This window comes from Priapulus caudatus, unplaced genomic scaffold, assembly GCF_000485595.1.
Source record: "Priapulus caudatus unplaced genomic scaffold, Priapulus_caudatus-5.0.1 Scaffold10, whole genome shotgun sequence".
Lineage (NCBI taxonomy): Eukaryota > Metazoa > Priapulida > Priapulimorpha > Priapulimorphida > Priapulidae > Priapulus > Priapulus caudatus.
In genome coordinates this window covers 96,826-119,025 of record NW_014577071.1, presented here as the reverse complement: position 1 = coordinate 119,025, position 22,200 = coordinate 96,826, and the positions used below count along the sequence as shown (strand labels likewise).

At 48.0% G+C, this 22,200-nt stretch overlaps 1 protein-coding gene across 8 annotated transcripts in view; it reads left to right on the top strand.

Annotated features, from left to right (window-relative positions):
* The window catches only part of LOC106807023 (uncharacterized protein DDB_G0284459-like), a 161,155-nt gene that overhangs the window by 46,982 nt on the left and 91,973 nt on the right, over positions 1 to 22,200 (top strand). For 3 of the 8 annotated variants that reach the window (XM_014809271.1, XM_014809279.1, XM_014809310.1), the window contains exons 2-6: positions 9,619 to 9,786; positions 15,034 to 15,083; positions 15,811 to 15,855; positions 16,104 to 16,161; positions 20,015 to 20,130. In XM_014809271.1, the coding sequence (XP_014664757.1) occupies positions 9,619 to 9,786; positions 15,034 to 15,083; positions 15,811 to 15,855; positions 16,104 to 16,161; positions 20,015 to 20,130 (437 nt within the window). Of the gene's footprint in view, positions 1 to 9,618; positions 9,787 to 10,517; positions 10,638 to 15,033; positions 15,084 to 15,810; positions 15,856 to 16,103; positions 16,162 to 20,014; positions 20,131 to 22,200 lie in introns of those variants that run through there. The other 5 variants (XM_014809286.1, XM_014809320.1, XM_014809337.1 and 2 more) reach the window with 4 other exon arrangements.

Genomic DNA, 22,200 nt, shown 5'->3' with positions numbered 1-22,200 from the left:
AATATAAAATATATAATATAATATATAACTTTATATATTATATATTACATTATCATGGCGGACACAGCACACTCGCAGCGCGCCGAAGTGCGGCGAGCTTTCGGCGTTTAGTTTTTATGAAGGAAAGTTGCATTATACTAGTGGACACAACAGTGGAACGGGCTAATTGAGAGGTAGGTGCTTACGGTGCGTATTTGTGAAATGCTGGCGGTTATATTATTGTTGATGTCTTTTACTGACTCTGCTCCCAATGCCTGTGGCCACGTAACCACGGGAAAGAGGTGACAGGCGTGCGTATACGTTCCTTTGTCGCGTACGCATTTCTCTCGATTATAACTTCGTGTGTACTGTGTGCGGTGTGGCACGCACACCACGACCCGCCTGTTGCCCGTATATGGATAAGAGTGGAAGGGATGGGCTGCTCGGCTACTTGGAACATTTAATTCCCGGATGAAAACATTTATCACGTACTTCTGTGACTTTCCAAAGCGGAAACATTGACGAGTGGGTGTGCGCGCAGTGCCGCCGGCAAACCAATAAATGCTGGATTTACGATTCGTCCACGACCAAACAAGTCTCCTCCTCGAAATAGTTTCGTAGCACCCACGTCTCTCTCTCTCTCTCTCTCTCTTCTCTCTCTCTCTCTCTCTCCCTCTCTCTTCTCTCTCTCGTCTCTCTCTCTCTCTCTCTCTCTCCTCTCTCTCACTCTCTCTCTCTCATCTCTCTCTCTCTCTCTCCTCTCTTCTTCTTCTCTCTCTCTCTCTCTATCTTCTCTCTGTCCTCTCTCTCTCTCTCTCTCTCTCTCTCTCTCTCTCTCTCTCTCTCCCCTTCCTCCTACATATCACGCGCCGCGAACCCTGTCAACTGTGGCAGGCATGAATCATCGAGTACCAATGCAGAGCTTCTTTGTGCGGGTTGCTGACGATGAATATTTGCTGGCAGCTGCACTGTGTGAGTGGAAGAGGAGGGGGAGAAGGAGGAGGAGGAGGAGGGTGGAGGAGGAGGCGGGAGTTAAGCTCGTAGCTGTGCAGGCGGGAAGCAGCGAGCAAACGCCAGGCGCGTGATGTTCTTAGTTTAAAGGTCGCAGCCTCCTCCGAATACCACCAGACTCCACTAACCGAGGCGCGCGCGCGTGGCGCAGCAGTAAGTATACAGTACACGCGTTGTGTAAGACCCTCTCTCGCCGGGGTAACACTAACGGCTCTGTCTCCCTCCTAGCTGTTTTCGTAGAGGGCGAGAGTAAGTGTAAACACACGGGCACCCGCTGGGCAGCGTATAGAGCGTGTATTTCGGACGGCGCGCACAGACGTGGGCCTGCACACGCTGTAGTGCGCGGGGACCCATTATGAGACCCATTCGTCATCTTTGGGCGCATGTCGGGGCGCGAGGCAGCTCTACAACTATAGCCCCTCGCTCGGGCACAGGCCTCCAGGCTTCCTGTGGGCTATAATTCTAGAGCTAGGCGCGAGGCAGATGGCCTAATTGGTGGTGAACGGGTTTCGAGACGATTACGACTCACACAGTTAGCATATGTTCCAGCGAAAATGAAGGAAGTGCTCGCGCCCTGATGGTGTTATATCCCCCTTCTGTCACTGTTATATTCCCCGCGGTAACGCGTCGTTTTCCCACCGACAGATCTCCGCTGTCGGGTACAATGACGATAATTCTCGGCCACGCGTCTGACCTTGGCACGCACCGCTAGTGAGGCATTGACTAGTAAAGGGTTAAGATCCACTTAGATAAGCGGATTGACGTGGTTTTTCGTTGGGCCAGGTGGAAGCTCGTTATCTCCGCACTGCCGACCCCCCCCCCCGTCCTCCTCCCCGCATCTATTGATAACGTTAGCTTCCGTGGATATAATGACGCGTGTGTATCAATTGAATGTGAGTGACTGCTAAATAATAATCATCTCTCAAACGGTGATTGATTAACGTGTACGATGACTGCTCTCTTTTGCTCTGCCTGCCAGACTCCCTCCAGCTGGTAGCACTTAGACTGATCCGAAACGTCCCTGTGGCTGCTTTCACGAGGGGTTGGATGCTAACGAAATCTCGTGGAGTCAGTCTATAGCTGACAGTCATTAATCTAATGCCATGGGAGGACCGGTGTCCTGGGTGGGTGGCCACGTCTCGCTCTGTCCCGGCATGATCCACACGTCGTATATATACTCACGTACGCATACAAGAACTCCAGTTTTAGTCGATTTCGCTAGACCGTAACCGAGACGGCTTTAGAGAAAGAGGCAGATCTAGACACCGCGGTTGGTTTTAAATCATCATAAAAATGCCTGCTGCCCAGGTGCTAAGTCCACCCGTTCCACTTGCTGTGCAAAGGGGTACTAAATCTCGAGCAAGAGCGTTAAGAAACTTTCACTTGGTTATTTATCTTTTGGGTGATTTAAATTAGTACCACATGCACGTTGAATCGTATACGTATATGGTTAGGCGCACTGCACGGGGCGATTATGCCTACACATATGATGTCAGGCTTCGACGATGAGAAAATGAGTCACTGAGTATCTTTATCTCTCGCGAGATTTCTTCTTACCTTTTAGTATAATGGCCTATGACCACTGTTCCGTTTTGTTGCGCCCACGGGTAAGGGACGCGCGAGACTCACCAACTTGGTATTCGGATAATGATTAAGGACTAATTATTATTGCTAGGGGGTAGGGCCCGTGTTACGGTTAGCCGTAAGTGGCTAAGGGACCCCGATTACGGTTTACGATTGAGTCATGGTTAGGCAGTTAAGTGCTAATGAATATCAAGGTTATAAAGTTGGAAGGCTGCCTGCAGTTAACAAGCAGTCGCGGCAGGCATTGCATCCACTTCGCTACAGTATTTAGTCTGTCATCACCACCGTAATTTTTTTCTAAAATTATATTTAGTATTGACACGCACGTTGGAATACACAGGGGACCGATTTAGTATAGTAATCACGCCAGATGTTCATCCTAAAGATCTACAGGATGGGTAATCGTCATGTTTGTGTCGGTGCAGGGTTTCGCGCAACTATATATAATAACGTCGAAATGTTGGCCCCCCTTATAATCTAATAATGAAATGTGGTGATGGAGATCAGAGTCGGTGGTTATACACGCAAGATAATTGCGTGCCAATTAACACCCCCTCCCCGTGGAAAATCATTCATTGCCACGCTTCTCCCGCGACATGAGAGTGACCCTTACGTGCACCGGCCGTCTTGGCCGCACCCTGCAGCATCCTCGCAGCATCCCCCTGCAGCATCCCCGCATCCCCCGCATCTCCGCAGCATCCTCCTGGCATTCTCATCACTTCTGATCGCGTGTGGGCGGTCGGGATGTGCAGGGGGTCGTTCCTGGTACCGTCGGGCGCCTATACCTTTCACCCCGACTTGTCTCGCCTTCAGCTTCCCGCCAAGCACTCACCTGCGCACTTACCTGAGCGAGCGAGGCACGTAATTAATGAGAGTGCTACAGCGCCCGTATCCCGGGAGACGGCGCGTGTGTCGGCCGCTGCCGCTGCCGCTCCGCGATGAAGCTCTCGACATCTTAAAACGCCCACTGCATTCACCGGCATCGTGCGTGTGGATGCACGCGCGTGTGTGTCGTGTATTCGTGCGCGCGTATGTGTTGTGTCTTCGTGCGCGCGTGTGTGTAGGTGCACGCGTGTGTGTCGTGTCTCCGTGCGCGCGTGCGTGTATGTGCGCGCTTCTGTCGTGTCTCCATGCGTGCGTGCGTGTAGGTGCGCGCGTGCGAGCGTGTAGGTGCGCGCGTGCGAGCGTGTAGGTGCGCGCGTGCGAGCGTGTAGGTGTGCGCGTGCGAGCGTGTAGGTGCGCGCGTGTGATCCGCTTCCGCTGGGACGCTATCATCGGCCACTTACGCCGCCGCGAACAAACTGTAACCTGTTGTTCGCACACCTGTACCTTGATTACAGGTGTGCTCCAGGTAGCAATTTTCCGTCGCTGGTCGTTTTACCGAACCAGACAAGGGCAGATATCGAAGTGACGCTCTGGTGACCTCGCAGCACTGTTGACACTATCGATTTTGTTGACACGTCGGCCGGGATATGTCAGACGGGCCGCCGCCGCAGTGTGATGCTCGCGCGTGCTTATCGGCTGCGTCTGTGCGTGCGTGCGACCGACGACGACGACGATGGATCCGGACCATGATGAAGATAGCGTCATCTACGTGGCGCTTTCGATGCTGCTGATCAGTGAGCTTCTCAAGCAACTCTTCCTCAGCTTTCTCTTCTCCGTCGGAAGCAGCCGGCCGCTGCCTCCTCCGACGACGCCCGCCCTCCTCCCGGTCACCCTCCTTCCGAGACTTCCTCCGACGCTCGCTGCGTCGCGGCTGCGTCGTGCCGGCATGGATGACGCACGCGCTGACGAGCTCAACGAAGAGAGCTTCCTGGATTTTGCTCTTAGACGGAAGGATCGTAAGCAGGGCCGTTCTAGCAGGAGTCCCTCCGCCACAAGGCAAGCTCGGCAGGGGAAGAGTCCGACGCAAGGACAGGAGCGGGAGAGCAGGAGTCTATCTGCACCGAGTCAACGTGAGGAGAGTAAGGGTTCAACGAGCACTCAGAGCAACGTCCGAGAGAACAAGAACCAATCCGCACCGAGACTAGATCAGGAGAATAGGACGCCATCTTCGCCGAAGAACGGCAGAGAGGTTAACCGAAATCCGTCTGCGACCGCGAAGATTGACGCTCGGAGCGACATCCCGTCTCAGCTCACGAAAAATTCCAGTCGCTGCGTCGCCATATCGAAAATCTTCGAGGTGTCGGCAGATGGCGACACCTGTAACGGCTCCCCCGCCACAGCCCTCCCGCTGTCGGTGCTGCCATCTAACAGCGAGGACGTCGGCACGCGCAGTGGACAAGGCGTCGTCGTCACTAAGCGACGCAGCGCGTCGTTTCCGCGACGCGAGCGACCGCCGAACGCCCGCGCCCTCTACGGGTCCGCTGCCGACGGCGGCCGCGAGAGCGACAAAGCGTGTCGCGTCTCTAGCGTGAAGTATTATCCAGCGATCGACTTGATACCGACGCACGACGCCGGCGCGCCACCTGGCGAGGTGAACCCGGCTTCCTCCGGGAAGCTCTCTAACGGCGTCTTCTGGTTTGAGAGCGAGCAAATGACAGCCGAACTCACCGGCTTTCGCTCAAGGGATGGCGCCACCAGCGGTGCGGCGGAAGGAGGAGCGAGGGGAGACGGTAGGAGTGAAGGTCCTTCCCGCTACAGCGTTAGGCGTAGCGTATCCGTGGGTCCGCAGCGGTGCACCGAACTCATGGTTAGATTCCCCCTGGAGGCGGCTACACCGTCACAGAGCGCTACCTATCCGACGTTCTCGCCCAGCGCCACCTACGGCGGGCGCAGCGGTGGTCGCGTGCCAGCCGACGCGCACTCAGCAACACTCCTGACCGATGGTAGGTTAAAGTGTGCGAGCAGCAACGATAAGTGCATTCTGATGCAGGCCGTAATAGCCGCTAATGGACAGAGCAGGTATAATAGCCACAACCCGCCAATGCGGTAAAAGACGGGAGGACCTACAGTAAGAGAGTGAGAGCGAGAGAGAAAGAAAGAGAGAACGAGAGGGAAAGGGAGAGAGAGGGGGGGGAGAGCGATAGAGAGAGAGAGAGAGAGAGCGAGAGAGAGAGAGAGAGAGAGAGAGAGAGAGAGAGAGAGAGAGAGAGAGAGCGCTTTTGAGAAAAGGGGGAGTCAGAGTTCTAGGATTATATTTGGGATGTCAGGGGTTGATGATCATAGGAACCTTATTCGTATTTCGTTTTGTGTTTGAACAAGTAAACGCAGATTCACAGTGCGAAGGTTCGCGGCCGTGTGGATCTAGGCTAACATCCCACGCGGAAAGTGACGCATTCAGGCTGACCCGGACGCAGCCTCCCTTCTCCGGCATACATTATTGATGCTGAATGGTCGACAAGTGGTTTATATTGTGATCATCTTCATTATTTATTTAACTATCGCCAGTGTAGACTGTAGTTGGCTAGCGTGTCCGTGCTGGGCAAATTGAAGCTGTCACTTGTTTCATTTCCACGGAAATGGCCAGCGCAAATTTAATCTGCTGACAGGAGAAACCTCGCTTGGTAGGCCTACCAGTATATATTTCTTAATAATAGGTTTTCTCAGTATACAATAAAGCTTCGGATATTTAAAGTTTATTCCCATCATATAAACACACCTTGGATACAAATTCTGTACACAATGTAATTTTTTGTTCTTTCGTGACATTTATATATGTTTGGGATTAGGGTCACGCAGAGTGTTACTGACAGATGAGGGTACATCGTGTGGGGGAACATGTTAACTGTGTCTGTGAGATGGTACATAGATGTATTCATGAGTATTCTTTATACCCGCGACTTAACCCGGTCCACATAAATGCATGCTCGCACAATAGTCGGATGAGTGTTTTTGGTCTCCTTCCACATCTGCGATTAAATGTTGCGCCCAGGACCGTTGTGTTGGGATATTTTGCCAGGTGCAGTGCATGTGGGTGTCGAGGGCATCGAACTGCGTGGCGACCCAAGTTGCTTTTCTTGACTGGCAAACTAGCCGCAACGAGGTGTGACCCACTGCAGTATCCTCTTTATACGCTGCGATTAATCCTTGCTGTATGAGCCACCTTCTTATTTTCACCCACACGATGTAGATCTTCCTATTTCTCCTCACCTGCCTCCCCCCACTTTCACGTCCCTCACCCTTTCGAATGCGATGGCGTGAAGCTGTATTGCATGTTTCAAGTAGGTCACTGCGAACATACGTGTGTGTATAAATATATACACACAGAGTTTGCACACAGCACTGAGAACTATCAGGGGCGGTTAGTGCCGCTGATAGGGTCTATGTCCCCCAGAGTACTGCCGGAACGTACCCTGGGTACGGTCCGGTATACCGGAACGTACCCTGGTACTATCTAATATGCCGGACCGTACCTCGCCTACTCCACTAACGAGTCTAGGGAGTCGCCTACGCCTACTCCCTAACCCTAACCCTAACCCTAACCCTAACCCTAACCCGAACCCGAACCCTAACCCTAACCCTAACCCTAATCCTAACCCTAACCATATCAAATAGTTACCAGGGTACGTTCCGGCAGTACCTTGGGGGACATAGACCCTATCAGCGTTAGTGCCAGTCTGCCCAGCATAAACTACTTACCACTGCCACATACTAAGAACGCATAACCCCTTGTGCTCCTAATAAGATCATCATCACATGTGTTATATAGCTCTTATTAGACACACGTGTGCTCTTGGTAATACATAATACCAGAATAATACATAATACTACATAATACATTATGCTACATAATGCATTATACTACATACATGTGCGAGTGTCACTGCGAACACATTCCCGCTCTTGTATTGCTGGAAATTGCGTAAATACTTCACTACTCGTGTGCTAGTTACATTCCGTTCGTGGGACCCTGTCGTCTGTCTTTGAGTATGACTCATGGTGGCGACCGACAACAGGCTCGGGTACAGCAGCAGCAGCAGCTATTAGCCATATAGGGTCGACATACCCTTCAGAGCAGCCATGATGCTCCCGTTTCTCTCTCTCTCTCTCTCTCTCTCTCTCTCTCTCTTTCTTTACTTCTCTCTCTCTCTCTCTCGCTCTCTCTCCATCTCTCTATTTCGCCCCTCTGTCTTTCTCTTTCTCTTTCTCGCGCTCTCTCTTTCTCTCTGTCTCTTCTCTCTCTCTTTCTCTCGCCCTCACTTTCTTCCTCTCTCTCCTTTTCTCTCCTATTCTCCTTTCCTCTACTTCTCTCCCCCTCTCTCTCTCTCTCTCTCTCTCTCCATTTCTCTTCCATTCTCTCTAGTTCTTTCTCTCCTCTCGTTCTCTATGTACCACCACGTGAATCATCACGCGCCTTCCGTATAGTTTTACTTTGGTGCTACGAGCGCGCTGACTGCTATTTCTGCTCTCTAGTCGCGTTTTTTGTTCTGTTTGTGAACGTATATATCTGGCAGCGTATCCTATTTTCGAGCATGCACTTCTGCAATTGGGAAGCTATATTGCCGTATATATCGCGTGTGGGTGTCAGTGCCCGACTCGAAACGCAAATGCGCAGAAATATTTCATGGGTGGGAGCCGTGTAGTCAAACCCCCGTAGAGTGAAAGCAAAGAAAGGCTGCAGTGGCGGCAACGACAAACCGTAGAAAGTATTCTTCGTCAGGTCGTTAGTAGCCGTGGAACCAACCAGCTTTATCTAGCGGTTGGACCTGGCTCAACCCTTCGTCTGCTTTTCGTTATACACGTAATGGCGGACATATTAGAACTCGTAATAACGACTGCGAATTTTCAGTGAACGTCGCTATGAAGCTCACTGATATATAACTCAGTTTGTATGACGTTGGGACGAAGGAAACCTTCATTGTGTATGGTGTGGGTGGGTTGGCTTGGAGAAAAAGAGCTTCAGCAAAAAACTACTTTTTAACACTTAAAAAAAAGTTATAATATCATGTAGCCGCCAAACAAACGGATTAACAAACAATAAGACTATAGATCTAGCGGCTTTGTAAAAACTATAAAAAACTGTAAAAAAAAACTGTAGTTGGCTTCGGTAATAGAGTTTACCTTACGCAAACAGGACCGATTACATCATGATATACAACAAATTCAAAGTGTTTATACGAGTTTGCGGCCCTTAATACGCCAGGACATTTAATTCTCTAGCAGTACGACATTACATACAGAACATAGAAACATGGAACATGGGGAACGTCGTACCCCACAACAGTGTGACGTTCTATACGTACATCGTTGACGGTCGCTATGCAACAAAGCAAACGCCAGTCTGATGCTAGTCACTGTAATACCTATTCATCGTCAGTTCAGCGGCTGTTGTTAGTGATGATTGCAGGTATTGTGGCTGCTGCACCACTCACTGGCTGCACGAGATAGGAAAGCCTCTGCGCAAACGCTGCGGTGTTAGATCCGGGGCGGGTACTGAGCACTCACTCATTTAGTATATATATATATATATATGCGCGAGGGTCACGAATTTGCTCCGCTGTAGGATTATAGGGGTTGTGCGTCGCGAGATTTCGGAACCTGTTATGGGGCTGATGGAAAGCTCTGGGGGTCAGTGGCGCAGTGCCATCGCGAGAAGAGGACCCCCCCCCAATTTATCTGAAGAGGAGACACAACAATTGATTTACTTTGCGGTTAAACGTGTCAGCGTGGCAACACTAGTAACCACAAGCATCTCCGCACTTCTACCTACAGTTTTCTCAGGCGCATGTCCATTTAGTCTTGGTTGAATTCTAGCGGGGCATTGCTTCAGACATAATCTGGTTCTGATCGGGGTGGCCTTGTTTGTGGTCTGAAATGAAAAGATTGTCATGCAGGCAATGTTGAACTGAGGGGGAGAATCGTAGAAGCGTGTGAGAGAGAACTAAACACGCTTCCCCGATTACACTCGTGGGTTTTGTATTTATTTGCGCTCTGGAATTTCATAACTCAATATATCTGATGACTATTTTTAATTTAATGCGGAAATCAAAAACAAATATTTACGAAAACAGTTTAACAATATAAACTTAAACAATTTAACTGATTAAAACCGTCGAACTTCTATTATGACTTGTTTTGAAACAGTTGTTTCTAATTTTGCAGAATCCAATATGGCGGACACGGCAGCGATGACAGAAGTTACCGAGCAGTCGACCGTGGTGAAAAAGGTGAAGAAGACGAAGAAGAAGAAGGTGGTGACTGAAGGAGTCGAGGGAGAGGAGGTCACAGACAGTAAGGGGAAGACTAAGACTAAGACTAAGACTAAGAAATGTAAGCATCGCGGACCAAAGTTGGCCACATTTCTCGGGTGTGTTTTTGTTGCTGTGCTTTGCCGCTGACCCTAAATTTGAACTCGTTCAACGAATCGAGAATCCTCGATATTGTTATAGCTGCATGATGTCGGAAATCCCTTATGTTTATTTAAACTTGTTCATGAAAGTATCCCGCGTTAAGTGTGATGTTCCATTTTGTTATAAGTTCTTTTGTTTTCTGGAGGCTGACGTGACTGACGTCATCTGGGACGGAGGACCCCCAGTTTATAGATGCACGGTTTTTGGTCTTGCTTTTCGGCAACGTTATTTTTTATAACTTGTTCGCTTAATTTAAAGCTGATAATTTATTCCTTTTAATTTAAAGTATTTCTGCTACCGCTAAACGTTTCTGGAATATAAAAAATCGGCACTAGCTCTCCACTCGATTTCATTCCACTGTCGGACATCTAAAATCGTTTGTCGAAAATATATTATTGCAATATCATTCAAATTGAAGACAAGATCTTGGATATCTATGATAATAATAGTCATTTTAATATCGATAAAAAACGGCAGATGGCGCTACCTGCTACGCGCCAAACAAAGTCCGTGGACATGCATCCGTCGCATCACGCGCAGCCTCCCTCATATCTATTATATTAATAGATAATTGTTTATAGATAACAAAGTGTTGACTCTTTCCTTGCGGCCCCCACCCTTCGCGGTGTTGTTGTTGACCGATTTGTGCAGGTCGTTGCGTGTAACCGTCATGTCATGAGCGGATTTCTAGCGACTCGCGGCACGTTTGTAACCCCCGGAAAGAGAAATGTTGAAAACGTTGGGAAGCTGTTGTTGATTGCTGGATATGCGGTACGTACAGTTTCCTTTGCTTCCCGTGACCAGCATGTCTGCATGCGAGTGTTCGGTGTGTTTCGGTGTGTGCTGTTGCTAACCCTGGCATGCAAGCCTCTTCTAATATAGCACACTTCTCTGTGATGTCTAGTAGATTGCACGTATATACCTTTGAGAGAATGTGTAATGCAGAGCACGTGGCCAAGGTAAATCTCCCTCACCCACCTCACGATCCGGAAAGAAATATCACACCGTGATTTTTAAACTCGTTCGTAAATCCACTTGCGAGTCACACACGTTATTCTCGGATGGGAAAACGTGTTCCGTTTGCATCCGGTTGAGGTTAAAGGGATCATTTACTTTGGCACTGTTTATCTGCACTACGCTACATTCTGCACTATGCTACATTTGCGTGTGTATGTAATTATGTGTGATCGATGTGTAGCCTGCATATGTAAGTATAACTGATGTACGCATCACTGCTATTCGTCGACGTGGTAATAGTATGCAGTGACCATGTAATAATTCATCGATAATAATTGATTACATCATCAGCATCAACTTCATTGTCGTGCAGGGAACATAATTGCTTTCCGGATGTGGTACAGGGTGTTTCTAAGTCAGGCTGTAGCCACACTTAAATTATTCTTTTGGATTCCGTAGCCTAATCAATATCGAGACGACCAAAACTGTCTAATTTGTTTTATTGGTTAATTACTGTGCTACTATTGTACAGCACTGTACAGTTAAACGTTGCACCGTTACTATACTCTTTGTTGAGAAATAGTAAGACGTTTGTCTATCAACGAAATCACCTCTAAAATATCTGAGTTGCACCACCGCAAACATGAAATAAATTAAGGGTTACATGGGAAATAGTTAATTTCAACATCCACTGGGGTTGTCGTGCGACACTCTACAATGACACACTGGCGTGTTATCCGATCACCAAATTTACACAAATTTTGCCCCCTGACACGTCTCTACCCATCCATTAGAGGGAAAGCTATTGGAGCTAGGACCGAGACGTTCTTAACACATAAACTAGCATCGTCCATCTTTCTTAATGATCTCTCACGCACCGTTTCTAGATCAACACTGTATAGTATTAGTCTGTGACTAGCTTGTGACCAGAGAATCCTAGAACTCGCCTATAACTATTGCAACGTTTCATCTGCATCAACTCGTGGCATCGGAAACTGACACAGTGTGACACAATGTGACACAATGTGACACAATGTGTCCACATGCGCGCCCGGACGCGTGCACGCCCGCACGCGCGCGCACACGCCTGCACGCATGCGCGAACAAACGCACGCACACGCACATACACGCTCGCACGTACGTACAGACGCGCGCTCGTACACGCACGCACACGCACGGGCAGCAACCAACACAAACACACTGACATAAGAGTGCACCCACGTACAGACGTACACGCGCGTAAACAGCACACATGCGCGCACGCACACCTGCACGCACGCACACATGCACGCACACACACACACATACATGCACGCACGCACACGAGCGAGCACACGCACGCGATGCAAACACGAGCTGATGCATATGAAATATTTCAATAAAGCACTAGACACTTATTAGATTAACTACAGTACCTACTCCTGACACCCTAATAAGAATTGGCTGTGTAGTTATGTCACCTAACAGCCTACTTTGATTTATCGTTAGATTAATTAATCAAAATTAATTGCCATTACTACTAAGAAACTCGACTCCGAAGTCACGTCACCTAACAGCCCAGTTTTATTTATCGTTGGATCACTTTTAACACAACACTCGTTCGTGTATCGTCACAACAAGCACATACTACAACACACATGACAGAGCAACTGGGACACTGTTGTCAAGTTTTATCAAATGTCAGGTTTGTTGTTTAGCCGTGAGCAAGCGAAAACAATAACGGCTTATGTTCGTGCAGGTGGCTAGCTAGCTAGATGTGAACTTCACTATTGCCCCAAGCAGAGCGCCGTCTGCTCCATATATATATATATATATATATATATATATATATATATATATATATATATATATATATATATATATATATATATATATATATATAAATATAAATATATATATATATATATGTATATATGATTTGAATATTTATGGAAATGTGCATACCAATAATAGCTATCTGGGTGCGCCACCTCGTAACAGTGGAGACACCATTTACTCATTTGCATTATACAACTGGGTGCGCGTGCCTGAGTGGGCGTACGTGCCAGCTTGTAAGATCGCAGATTCGGGATAGCAGTATGACACAACAACTACACAACAGCATCGGATTGATACTATAGTCGAAAGAGATTTCGCTCTCGTTTATGAGCCGCGCCCCCACCCAGACTCTACCTGTGCGTGCGAGTGACAGATAGCTATAGGCAGACAACCTGGGCGGGTTGAGTGGGTGGGTGAATTTTAGTTGGGTGGGTCGGTGCGTGCGTGCGTGCGTGAGCAAGCGTGCGTGCGTGAGCGAGCGAGCGTGCGTGAGCGAGCGTGCGTGCGTGCGTGCTTGAGTGAGTTATCGACCTAGCAAGCGAGCGTGCGCGCGCGCGTGCGTGCGTGCGTGCGTGCGTGCGTGAGCGAGCGAGCGAGCGAGCAAGGCCCATAGTCAGCGTAGCAGGAAGTACGGGGACACCATCCCTGCCCCCAGCAGGCAGACGTCACCCGTCATCAAACCGAGTTTTTAACACCTGCGGGCCGAAAGTCAACACACCTGAGTCAGCTATAGCAGCCGTGGCAACCTGTCCGGCACGTTGATTGATGACGTACACCGGCGAAGCAATCTCCAGTATTACTCACCTGACATACACGGGTGGTGGCGTGCAGGTGCGCGGTAGGTGGCGCCCCCTACTCCATGCATAGACAGCGCAGGTGTTGACTTAAACTCTTCACGGGATGTGGAGCGCGGGTGGTGTGCGCGCGCGTGTGTGTGTATGTGTGTGTGTGTGTGTGTGTGTGTGTGTGTGTGTGTGTGTGTGTGTGTGTGTGTGTGTGTGTGTGTGTGTGTGTGTGTGTGTGTGTGTGTGTGTGTGTGTGTGTGTGTGTGTGTGTGTGTGTGTGTGTGTGTGTGTGTGTGTGTGTGTGTGTGTGTGTGGTGCGTGCCGTGCGTGAGCTGCGTGGCGCCGTGCGTGTAACCTCTATGCTCAGACGTTGCTGGGCGGTTGCGCGTGCGCGTGGTGCGTTCGTGCGTGCTGCGTGTTGCGTGTGCGTTGCGGCGGCGTCTGTGTGCCGTGCTGTGCGCGTGAGTGCTGTGTTGGCGCTGGTGCGTGTGCGTGTGCGTGCTGTGTGTGTTGAGTGTGTGTGTGCTGTGTGTGTGTGTGTGTGTGTGTGTGTGTGTGTGGTGTGGGGGGCAGTTAACGGAACTCCGACACCTGTACACGCTGCGCACCTGCAGTACAGCCCACACATCCTGCACGGTTATGACTGTTATCACTGCCAGAAAAGGCATTGTGCGGCAACAACAATAGAGAACAGTTCAGAAAAGAAAAACAGACGATGGATTAATTAGGAGCAAGTTAGCAGAACAATAGACGCTACTGTCGTCCGCGGCGTAGTTAGTGGTTGGCAAGTATCGCAGACAGGGAACAGATGCACACTGTAGCGAGGGTGTTTGTGTCTGACATCGCTCAATCAGACGATTCCTTCAGGTAGTGAGTGTAGCGTAGTTTAGTCAACCTTCTCTGCTAACTGTAGTGTAGATTCTTTCTCTCTAGCGCGCGTCCACTCTCGCTCTTTTCACCTATTTGTTTATGAACCCGATGTAGAAGTGGTTTAACTTTTTTCGTCCAACACTGACGTTGTCTGTCACTCAAAGAAGTACCTGGTTTTAAAAAAACTTAGAATGTCGCTGCCAGAATATTTGCATATCTGTATTTCAAATTTAACTTTTTTTTAGATTATTTTAAGTACAGGGGGTGTGATTAATGGTAATTACACATGATTACAATAAAATGTTGATAGGCATTTAAACGGGTGGTCTTTATATATGCGTTACGGGGTGCAGTTCAACAACAACGGGATGGTTAGATGCACACATATACTATATGCACACATATATGCACAATGTGACTTGTGATGGTAATTGTATAATAATGTGAAGTGTGAATAATGTGAAAATGTAAGAGTATGTACTTTCGTGATATGTTCGTACTTTCGTAAAGTGTTTCGGATATATATGTATATATATATATATATATATATATATATATATATATATATATATATCAAACATCTTTATTCACGATTTCAAAGTTCCATTAATATCAGCGCATTTATTTTTAATATATTTTGAGTATTGCACTGCATCCTTGTAACAGCTTGTCTGTAAATTCAATCCGAATCACACGGTGAAACTTGAACTTTAATACTCTACTGACTACTATTTCAGCAAAGTCAAAGAAATCTGAGGACAAACAGAAAGAGGCAACGCCCGTTGAGGTACGTTGGGTGGCACGCATTGCTCATTATGAATGTTTACTCCCAAGAGATGGCAGCAGTAGCGCAGTACATAAATGTTAGGCTGAGCTTTCGCTTTACATGACAGTCTGTCAGATACCTGATGGATGATCTACTCAAGATTACTTGGCGTAAATTTATTTTACACTTGCTTAAACCCCTTATTTATGCGTGCTCTATATGCAGTGTAGGAAAATGATGGTATTTCAAGCAGAATCACCCGAGTGCTGTATTTGATTTGTAATGCAAACTGTTACATATACAATGATTATACATACGAACACATCATATATTCTTGCATGGACACCTGAGCGCACATGCACGCGAATGTCTTCCAAGAAAACTCCCCCATCACATGTACTCACTATATTGCTTCCACATAAACGGCAATTTACGTGAAATTTACTTACATCCCATGACGAACGTAACGTCCCAGTACTTACATGGACCATAGGTCACCGGTTTTACGATGCATCTCTGACTGCTGAGATGCAGAAACTGCAGAATTTACTTGATCATAACCTATGCACAGATCACGTATGTTGGATATAAGAGCCGACTAGGCGTGGGTCAGGAATGGTATAGATCGGTTGGTCAGTTAGATTATGGAGGTGCTAGTTATACGAATCGTAGCTGTAGTCCGTGCTTCCGCGATGGCTAGCTGGGTAAGTGCTTACATTGGACAAATCGTATTTCTGTCATATTCCAGGAGGATCCTTCACAGCTCACGAAAACAGCCGAAGATTGGGACTACGTAAGAAGCAGATATATTTACATATTCTATATTACGACGATATAATAACGTATATATGTGCACGTGTGTGAGTATACGAGCTTCTCCACGACATGTGGCACACATATATGTTTATATATTTACACCTGATGCGTAATGTATATGATAGTATAACTGCTACTTGATGTGAAGTAGTGTTGGTGATTGGTACGGGGTGGGAGGGTTAGTTATAACTAATGTTCACTCGAGACCTTATCCTGCTATTTCAGGACGAATACATGAATCGATATGGAGATGGAGAAGATCAGGATGAAGAAGTTAACACAGGTGAGCTTATCGACTGTTCGATGATCCTGCTCGCGCAAATTTATTGCTATCGAAATGTTTTTAATGTCAGTTTTATTGTCAAATATACAGACATATAGGTATGTAGTCCTAGCTGCTGGAGTTTTTCTTTCTAAATGGCACTAAAATGGTGCTCTCGTGCACATAAACATGAATTTTTATAGTCAATATTTCGCTTAGGCAGGGAGACCTCAGTCCTCGGTGAATATCTTCTCAGCGGGGAGGAGGGCTATAGAACTACAGATCGGTGAAGCTATGTAATCAAGTGCAATAGTGCAAAAGAAAGAATGTACAATATGCAATGTGCAATAGTACAATGTGCATAGAGCTGGAATGGAATGAAGACGGAGAATGAACCTGCGTTTTAATGTTGTTAATCATGTTAGTGAATCATTCGTGTGATGGTAATATTACTTAAAGCCCCTGCGACCGTGTTAACTCCGCTCTTATACCTACGTGTATATGTGTGAGTAGGCGCGAGCGTGTTTGCGGCACGTGTAAACGCTGTTCTGACTTTCAGCGCCATCTATTGGTTAAAATGTTTATAACGTGCCATTTTTATGCCGGCACAAAAGCGAAAAAAGAGGTGAGCTGGTGTTAAGGCCGTATATAAATGCATATAGGAAACCCTATTAGTTTATATTTCATGTAAGTTCATCTATTACTCAATGTACTTATGGTGAGTTTCATGATTGCTCGTCAGGTAGATAATTTGGAATAACTTTGGTTTGACATCGGGCAATCGCAGTTCAAGCTAGCGTATAGTTTACCGTAACTATTACCTGTATTTCACATACATCATAATGAAATTCAAATTGAGGCTCGTCCAGGTTTGTTGACACCTTGTAAAACGCCGAGAAAGATTTTCCCTCTCCACAGTCTTTACCGTGTCTGCGAATCTATTGTTGAGCGAGTCCAGTACACAGTAGTAAACAATTTTTAAATATTTCCCCTATTATTTAGTGTCGACCTCCACAGAAAACGTCCACAGAACTGACCTCGTTTAAACACGTAGGGATGCAACACCAGCATTGTAACAATGACATTCGCCGAACAATGCTACTGTATATAATTATACGCGACTCCAACGTAATCTTCATCTACTCCTGGTAATATCTATATATGACCGTACCAGTGGCTATCAGTTAGTTACGTCACACTTCCGGGGCAGTGACGGTTAGATTACAGGCGTCGCTATCTAGATCGTATTAGATTACAGGTGTCTCTAGTAACGGCCTGTCACGTATAGAAAGCGAGCAGCAGCAGCCGAGTTGGGGCACACTCCACGCGGGCAACGCGTCGCGCTAACGACTGTTATTCCGATCCGAAGGGCCGACGCGTTAAGTATGCCGTCGCTAGCTTGCAACCTTGTGATTAAGCCTCCAGCACGTCGCTACCCGTGTGCTACGGCGACGTCGGCGTGATCAGCATCACGTGGTACGGTGACGGTCGTTTGCAGACTGTTCGTCGGCGCCGTGACTAACACCGGTATTATCTGCTCTCGCGGGGTTGGGTGGTTGGTTGGGTGGATGGATGGATGGATGGGTGGATGGGTGGTTGGGTGGGTGGGGGCGGATGCGGCGAAAACGATGCGTCCGCCCTTGATCTGACCTTGAGCGTGCCGTAAAGCTCGGCGTTGGTCTCGCGGGTGCGAAGCTGGATCGAGTATCTAGAGACGTGTTGAACATCGTTCGTTCGTTTGTTTGTTCGTTCGTTTGTTCGTTCGTTCGTTCGTTCGTTCGTTCGTTCGTTTGTTCGTTTGTTTGTTCGTTCGTTTGGTCGTTCGTTCGTTCGTTCGTTCATTCATTTATTCGTTCGTTCGTTCGTTCATTCATTTATTCGTTCGTTCGTTCGTTCATTCATTCGTTCGTTCGTTCATTCGCTCGCTCGTTCATTCGCCCTTTCTTTCGTTCGTTTTCTCGTTTGTTCGTTTGGTTGTTCGTTTGATCGTTTTATCGTTTATTCGTTCGTTTATTTGTTCGTTTGTTTATTCGTTCGCTCGTTCGGTCGTTCACTAATTTATTCTTTCATTTAATTATACACTCATACATTTATATATTCGGTAACATCATTCATCCATCAGTCAGCCCATTCATTTATCTATTCACTTGCTTGTTCGTTGATTAATTTAATCATTCATTGGTTTATTATTTTATATATATATATATATATATATATGTATATATAAGAAATCATTAATTTACATATATATCTACTTCCCCAAATATATATCTTTTAAATTATTACGCCAACTTATTCTTTAATTTGTTTGTTTACTTGTTTACTTGGTTACCAGTTTGCTCGTTCGTTTATTTATTATTTATGAAAGGGTTAATCGATCCATATTTATTCATGAACTCATTACGAATTTATATGTTCCATTTATTCATTCATCGGTATTCGTACATTCATTAAATATTATTTTCACATTTCGTTTTATATTAAATCCTTGTTCGTCAGGCACATATTTTATTTAGGCAAGCCTTTCCTGACTTATTGAATCATTCACATATTTACTTTTCACTTATACACAGGTGCTGACACACGCGCCCACACAGGTGTTTACCCAATCAATCATGCACGCATCTACTTACTCGCGAATTCATTTGGGCATTGGCTCATTATATCGCTTACTAATTACTAACTTGCCGACGCGGAGGTATCAGGGTGTTCAGGTGTGGCTGTTGCCCCTCGGACAAGATGAATGGCGGCTGTGGTGGGGAGGGGTTAAAGCAAGGGTTTAACTGAGAGCGCGTCGCAAACGACATGCGCCTGTCAGATATTTGTTGACAGGTATTGTGCACACACACACACACACACACACACACACACACACACACACACACACACACACACACACACACACACACACACACACACACACACACACACACACACACACACACACACACACACACACACACACACACACACACACACACAGCACGCGCCTGCCAGACATTTGTTGACAGGTATTGTGTCGGCAGGCACGCGCGGTGGGGGCTCGTCGATTCATCGGGGTCAGCCGCAGGGTCAGCAGAGCAGGAAGTCTACCCGACTAACCCCCTCAATCTGCCGACGCGCTCTTCTGCTGCGCGATACCGGTGTAACCCCCCCCCCCGCGCGCCTGACTCCCCGGGGGCGCGTCTATTCACGCGTCCTGCGAATGCGAAAAACGGGAGATTTCGCCGGATAACTGCGGTTGCTGGTGGCGCATACACGAGGAGACAGGTCGGCTGTATACGCGCGTGTATGTGTGCGTGCATGTGCGTGCGTGCGTGTGTGCGAGTGAGCCGATGCGAGGAGGCAGGTACACACGCTGTATACACACGTGCGTGCGTGCGTGTGCGAGTGCGAGTGAACCGATGGACCGTGTTACCGTTGCTACCACGCACCCGGTAGCAGGTACATAATACAGCTGCACCTATACGCACACACAAACTCACAGGCACCCAGTCATACACACGTGCACGCAGTGACGGCAACCGTACGTCGCTCACTGCTGGCAGCCGCGGCTCGCAGGCGTTACGTTACCTGTGCCGTAGATTAATGATTTACCTGACGCACGTGCCGGTAGATCGTGCGTGCGTACACCAAGCCCCCGCGTATCCACCGCCCTCCTCCATATCTGGCACGGACTTTGAACTTCCCGCAAGTTTTACAGTGTTCAGTTTGAGTTTTGTGTCGAGGAACGCGTGTTGGTGGGCTTCCCAGTGATCACTCGTTGTTGTTGGTCGCGACATAAAGGCGTAGAGCCCGTGAGATGCTGTGCTGGGTGCTAAGCTGATACGAGGACAGGCGAATCACTAACTAACCATGGTGCGCGCCTTTTCAGCGAGATTGTCGGCCATCTTCAACAAGTTTGAGAACCCCGACGCCCGACAGGAGAAGAAGGCCAAGCGCCCTCTACCGTCCGTCGATCTTGGAAGGCTAAAGGAGAAGTTTGTCCAGGTAGGCTTTATGATGACGACGTGATGCCGTTACGAAGTGTCTTCGTGAGTGTATGGTGTGTACCGTTCTTGTATTTGTGTGTTCATTCCTAGTGCATAGCCACGTACCCCATGTACACACACGCACATACACATGGACACAAATAATACGATTGCAGGATATAATACAGTAGTATTTGGGGTACCTTGTGTTGTAAGAACCATGTAGGGTAATAGAAGGCGTAGGGATAAAGTTGTAATCTAGTTTCAGGATGCTTAGGGAGAAAAGTGTAGTTGGTTTATCTACAGTTAGGGCGTATTTTTGGCTCGAAGTTGCCTTTAGTTCTCAGGATATCTGTAGACAGTAACTTACGGTTATTTAAACCAGGATGACGTCTATAGGGGTGAAGTTTGAGAAATTCATAATTTACCTTTTTGTATCTATTCGCTCTACGCGTTTATCGGAAACGCTTTTTCGGCAAAACATGCACAACGTTTCCTGTGACTTACATCAAGATATATAGCGTTGGCGTATGCTGGCGCGCGTTCAACTCAAGTTAATGAGTTATGATATACGTGCTGCCAGGTAGTTCTTAGTGCTTCCTCACCTGTCTGGCGAGCAGCCATTGTTACGTGCCTTCTCCCGTTGCACAGGTATGCGATTATTTATTTATTCATGATCGTGTCCAATTGCCTTCGCTCGCGCAAGCAACGTCGCAGCGCCGCTTTATTGGCCGTCCATGAATTCTTTATTTCACCGCGTAGAGAATCGATCGCCCTTTACGAGTCTCTTTCTCTCAGTTAGAGAAGTGTTATTGCCCCTACCTGGTCGCCCTATTCGTACGTGAAGTCCACGTGTGACTGAACCACCGAGTTTGTACGAGCAATCTACCGGTGGGATCATATCGGGAAAATAAAAAAAAATAAAGAAAGAAAGTTGAGAGAAAGGTAGTCTCGTGTTTCGGCGGGACGACAAAAACCCCGTTCTCCATCGCGGGGGGAGGGGTGCAGCGCGGAAACTTACGGCCGAACAATTAAGTCTATTAACGCATTAATTATACAGCTTCCAATCAGTGAAATTACTATGTTATACATCCGGTCACGCGGGCTTCATCTACTAGCGATTGGGGGAAGGGGAGGGGTGCGATTGGGGGAGGGACACGATGGTAGTGGTGGCAGGCGGTGGAGTGTGTATGCAGAAGTTGTTAAGGGTGCAAGGAGGATGCGAGAGGTACTGCTGTAGTGATTTGCACCGCAATATGAGAGAGAGACAGAGAGTCGCTTCACAGAGGTGCCCGTACCAGCATCCGCTTGTTAAACGACCCGAGTCTCACGACGGATGAGGAGACTGGGCGTGAACATGCAGTCGAAAATATAGTGTACAGACAGCCACATAAATATCCCATAAGCACATTATGCTTCTCTCATCGGGATGGCGATTAGAATGTGATTGGAGCCGTGTATAGTCAGGCTATTGACATCGGAACCCAGGCACGTGGCTTCAGTAGCACAGGGTCTGGCGCCCCTCTCAACCTACTTGACCCAGTCGATACGACATCACTATACCTAATGGACTGCGCGGAGAACAACGACCGAGAGGAGAGAAAAACGATAGATTGATCGAGGCTAGAGGCAAGCAGACTGAACACGGGAAGCAACCGGCAGCGCCGACGCAAACAAAAAACCATACAACCCCGCGACCTCGGCGTAGGCCGTAGTTCTTACGTCTGCCGTACTGTTGCTGCTGCTGCTGCTGCTGCTGCTGCTGCTGCTGCTGCTGCGGGTGATGTCTGTCGCTGGTGGTGGTGCTGCTGCTGCTGCCGCGTAGGGCGTGTGTAGCTGTTGCTGGTGCTGCTGGTGCTGCTGGTGCTGCTGGTGCTGCTGTTGCTGCGGGTGCTGCTGCTGGTGGTGCTGCTGGTGGTGGTGTGCTGGCTGCTGCTGTGTGCTGCTGCCGCTGGTGGGGGTGCTGCTGCCGCTAGTGGTGGTGTTGTGGTGGTGCGGCTGCCGCTGCTGTGGTGGTGCGGCTGCCGCTGCTGTGCTGGCTGACGCTACTGCTGGCTGCTGCTAGCTGCGTACATACTTGCTTACTGTC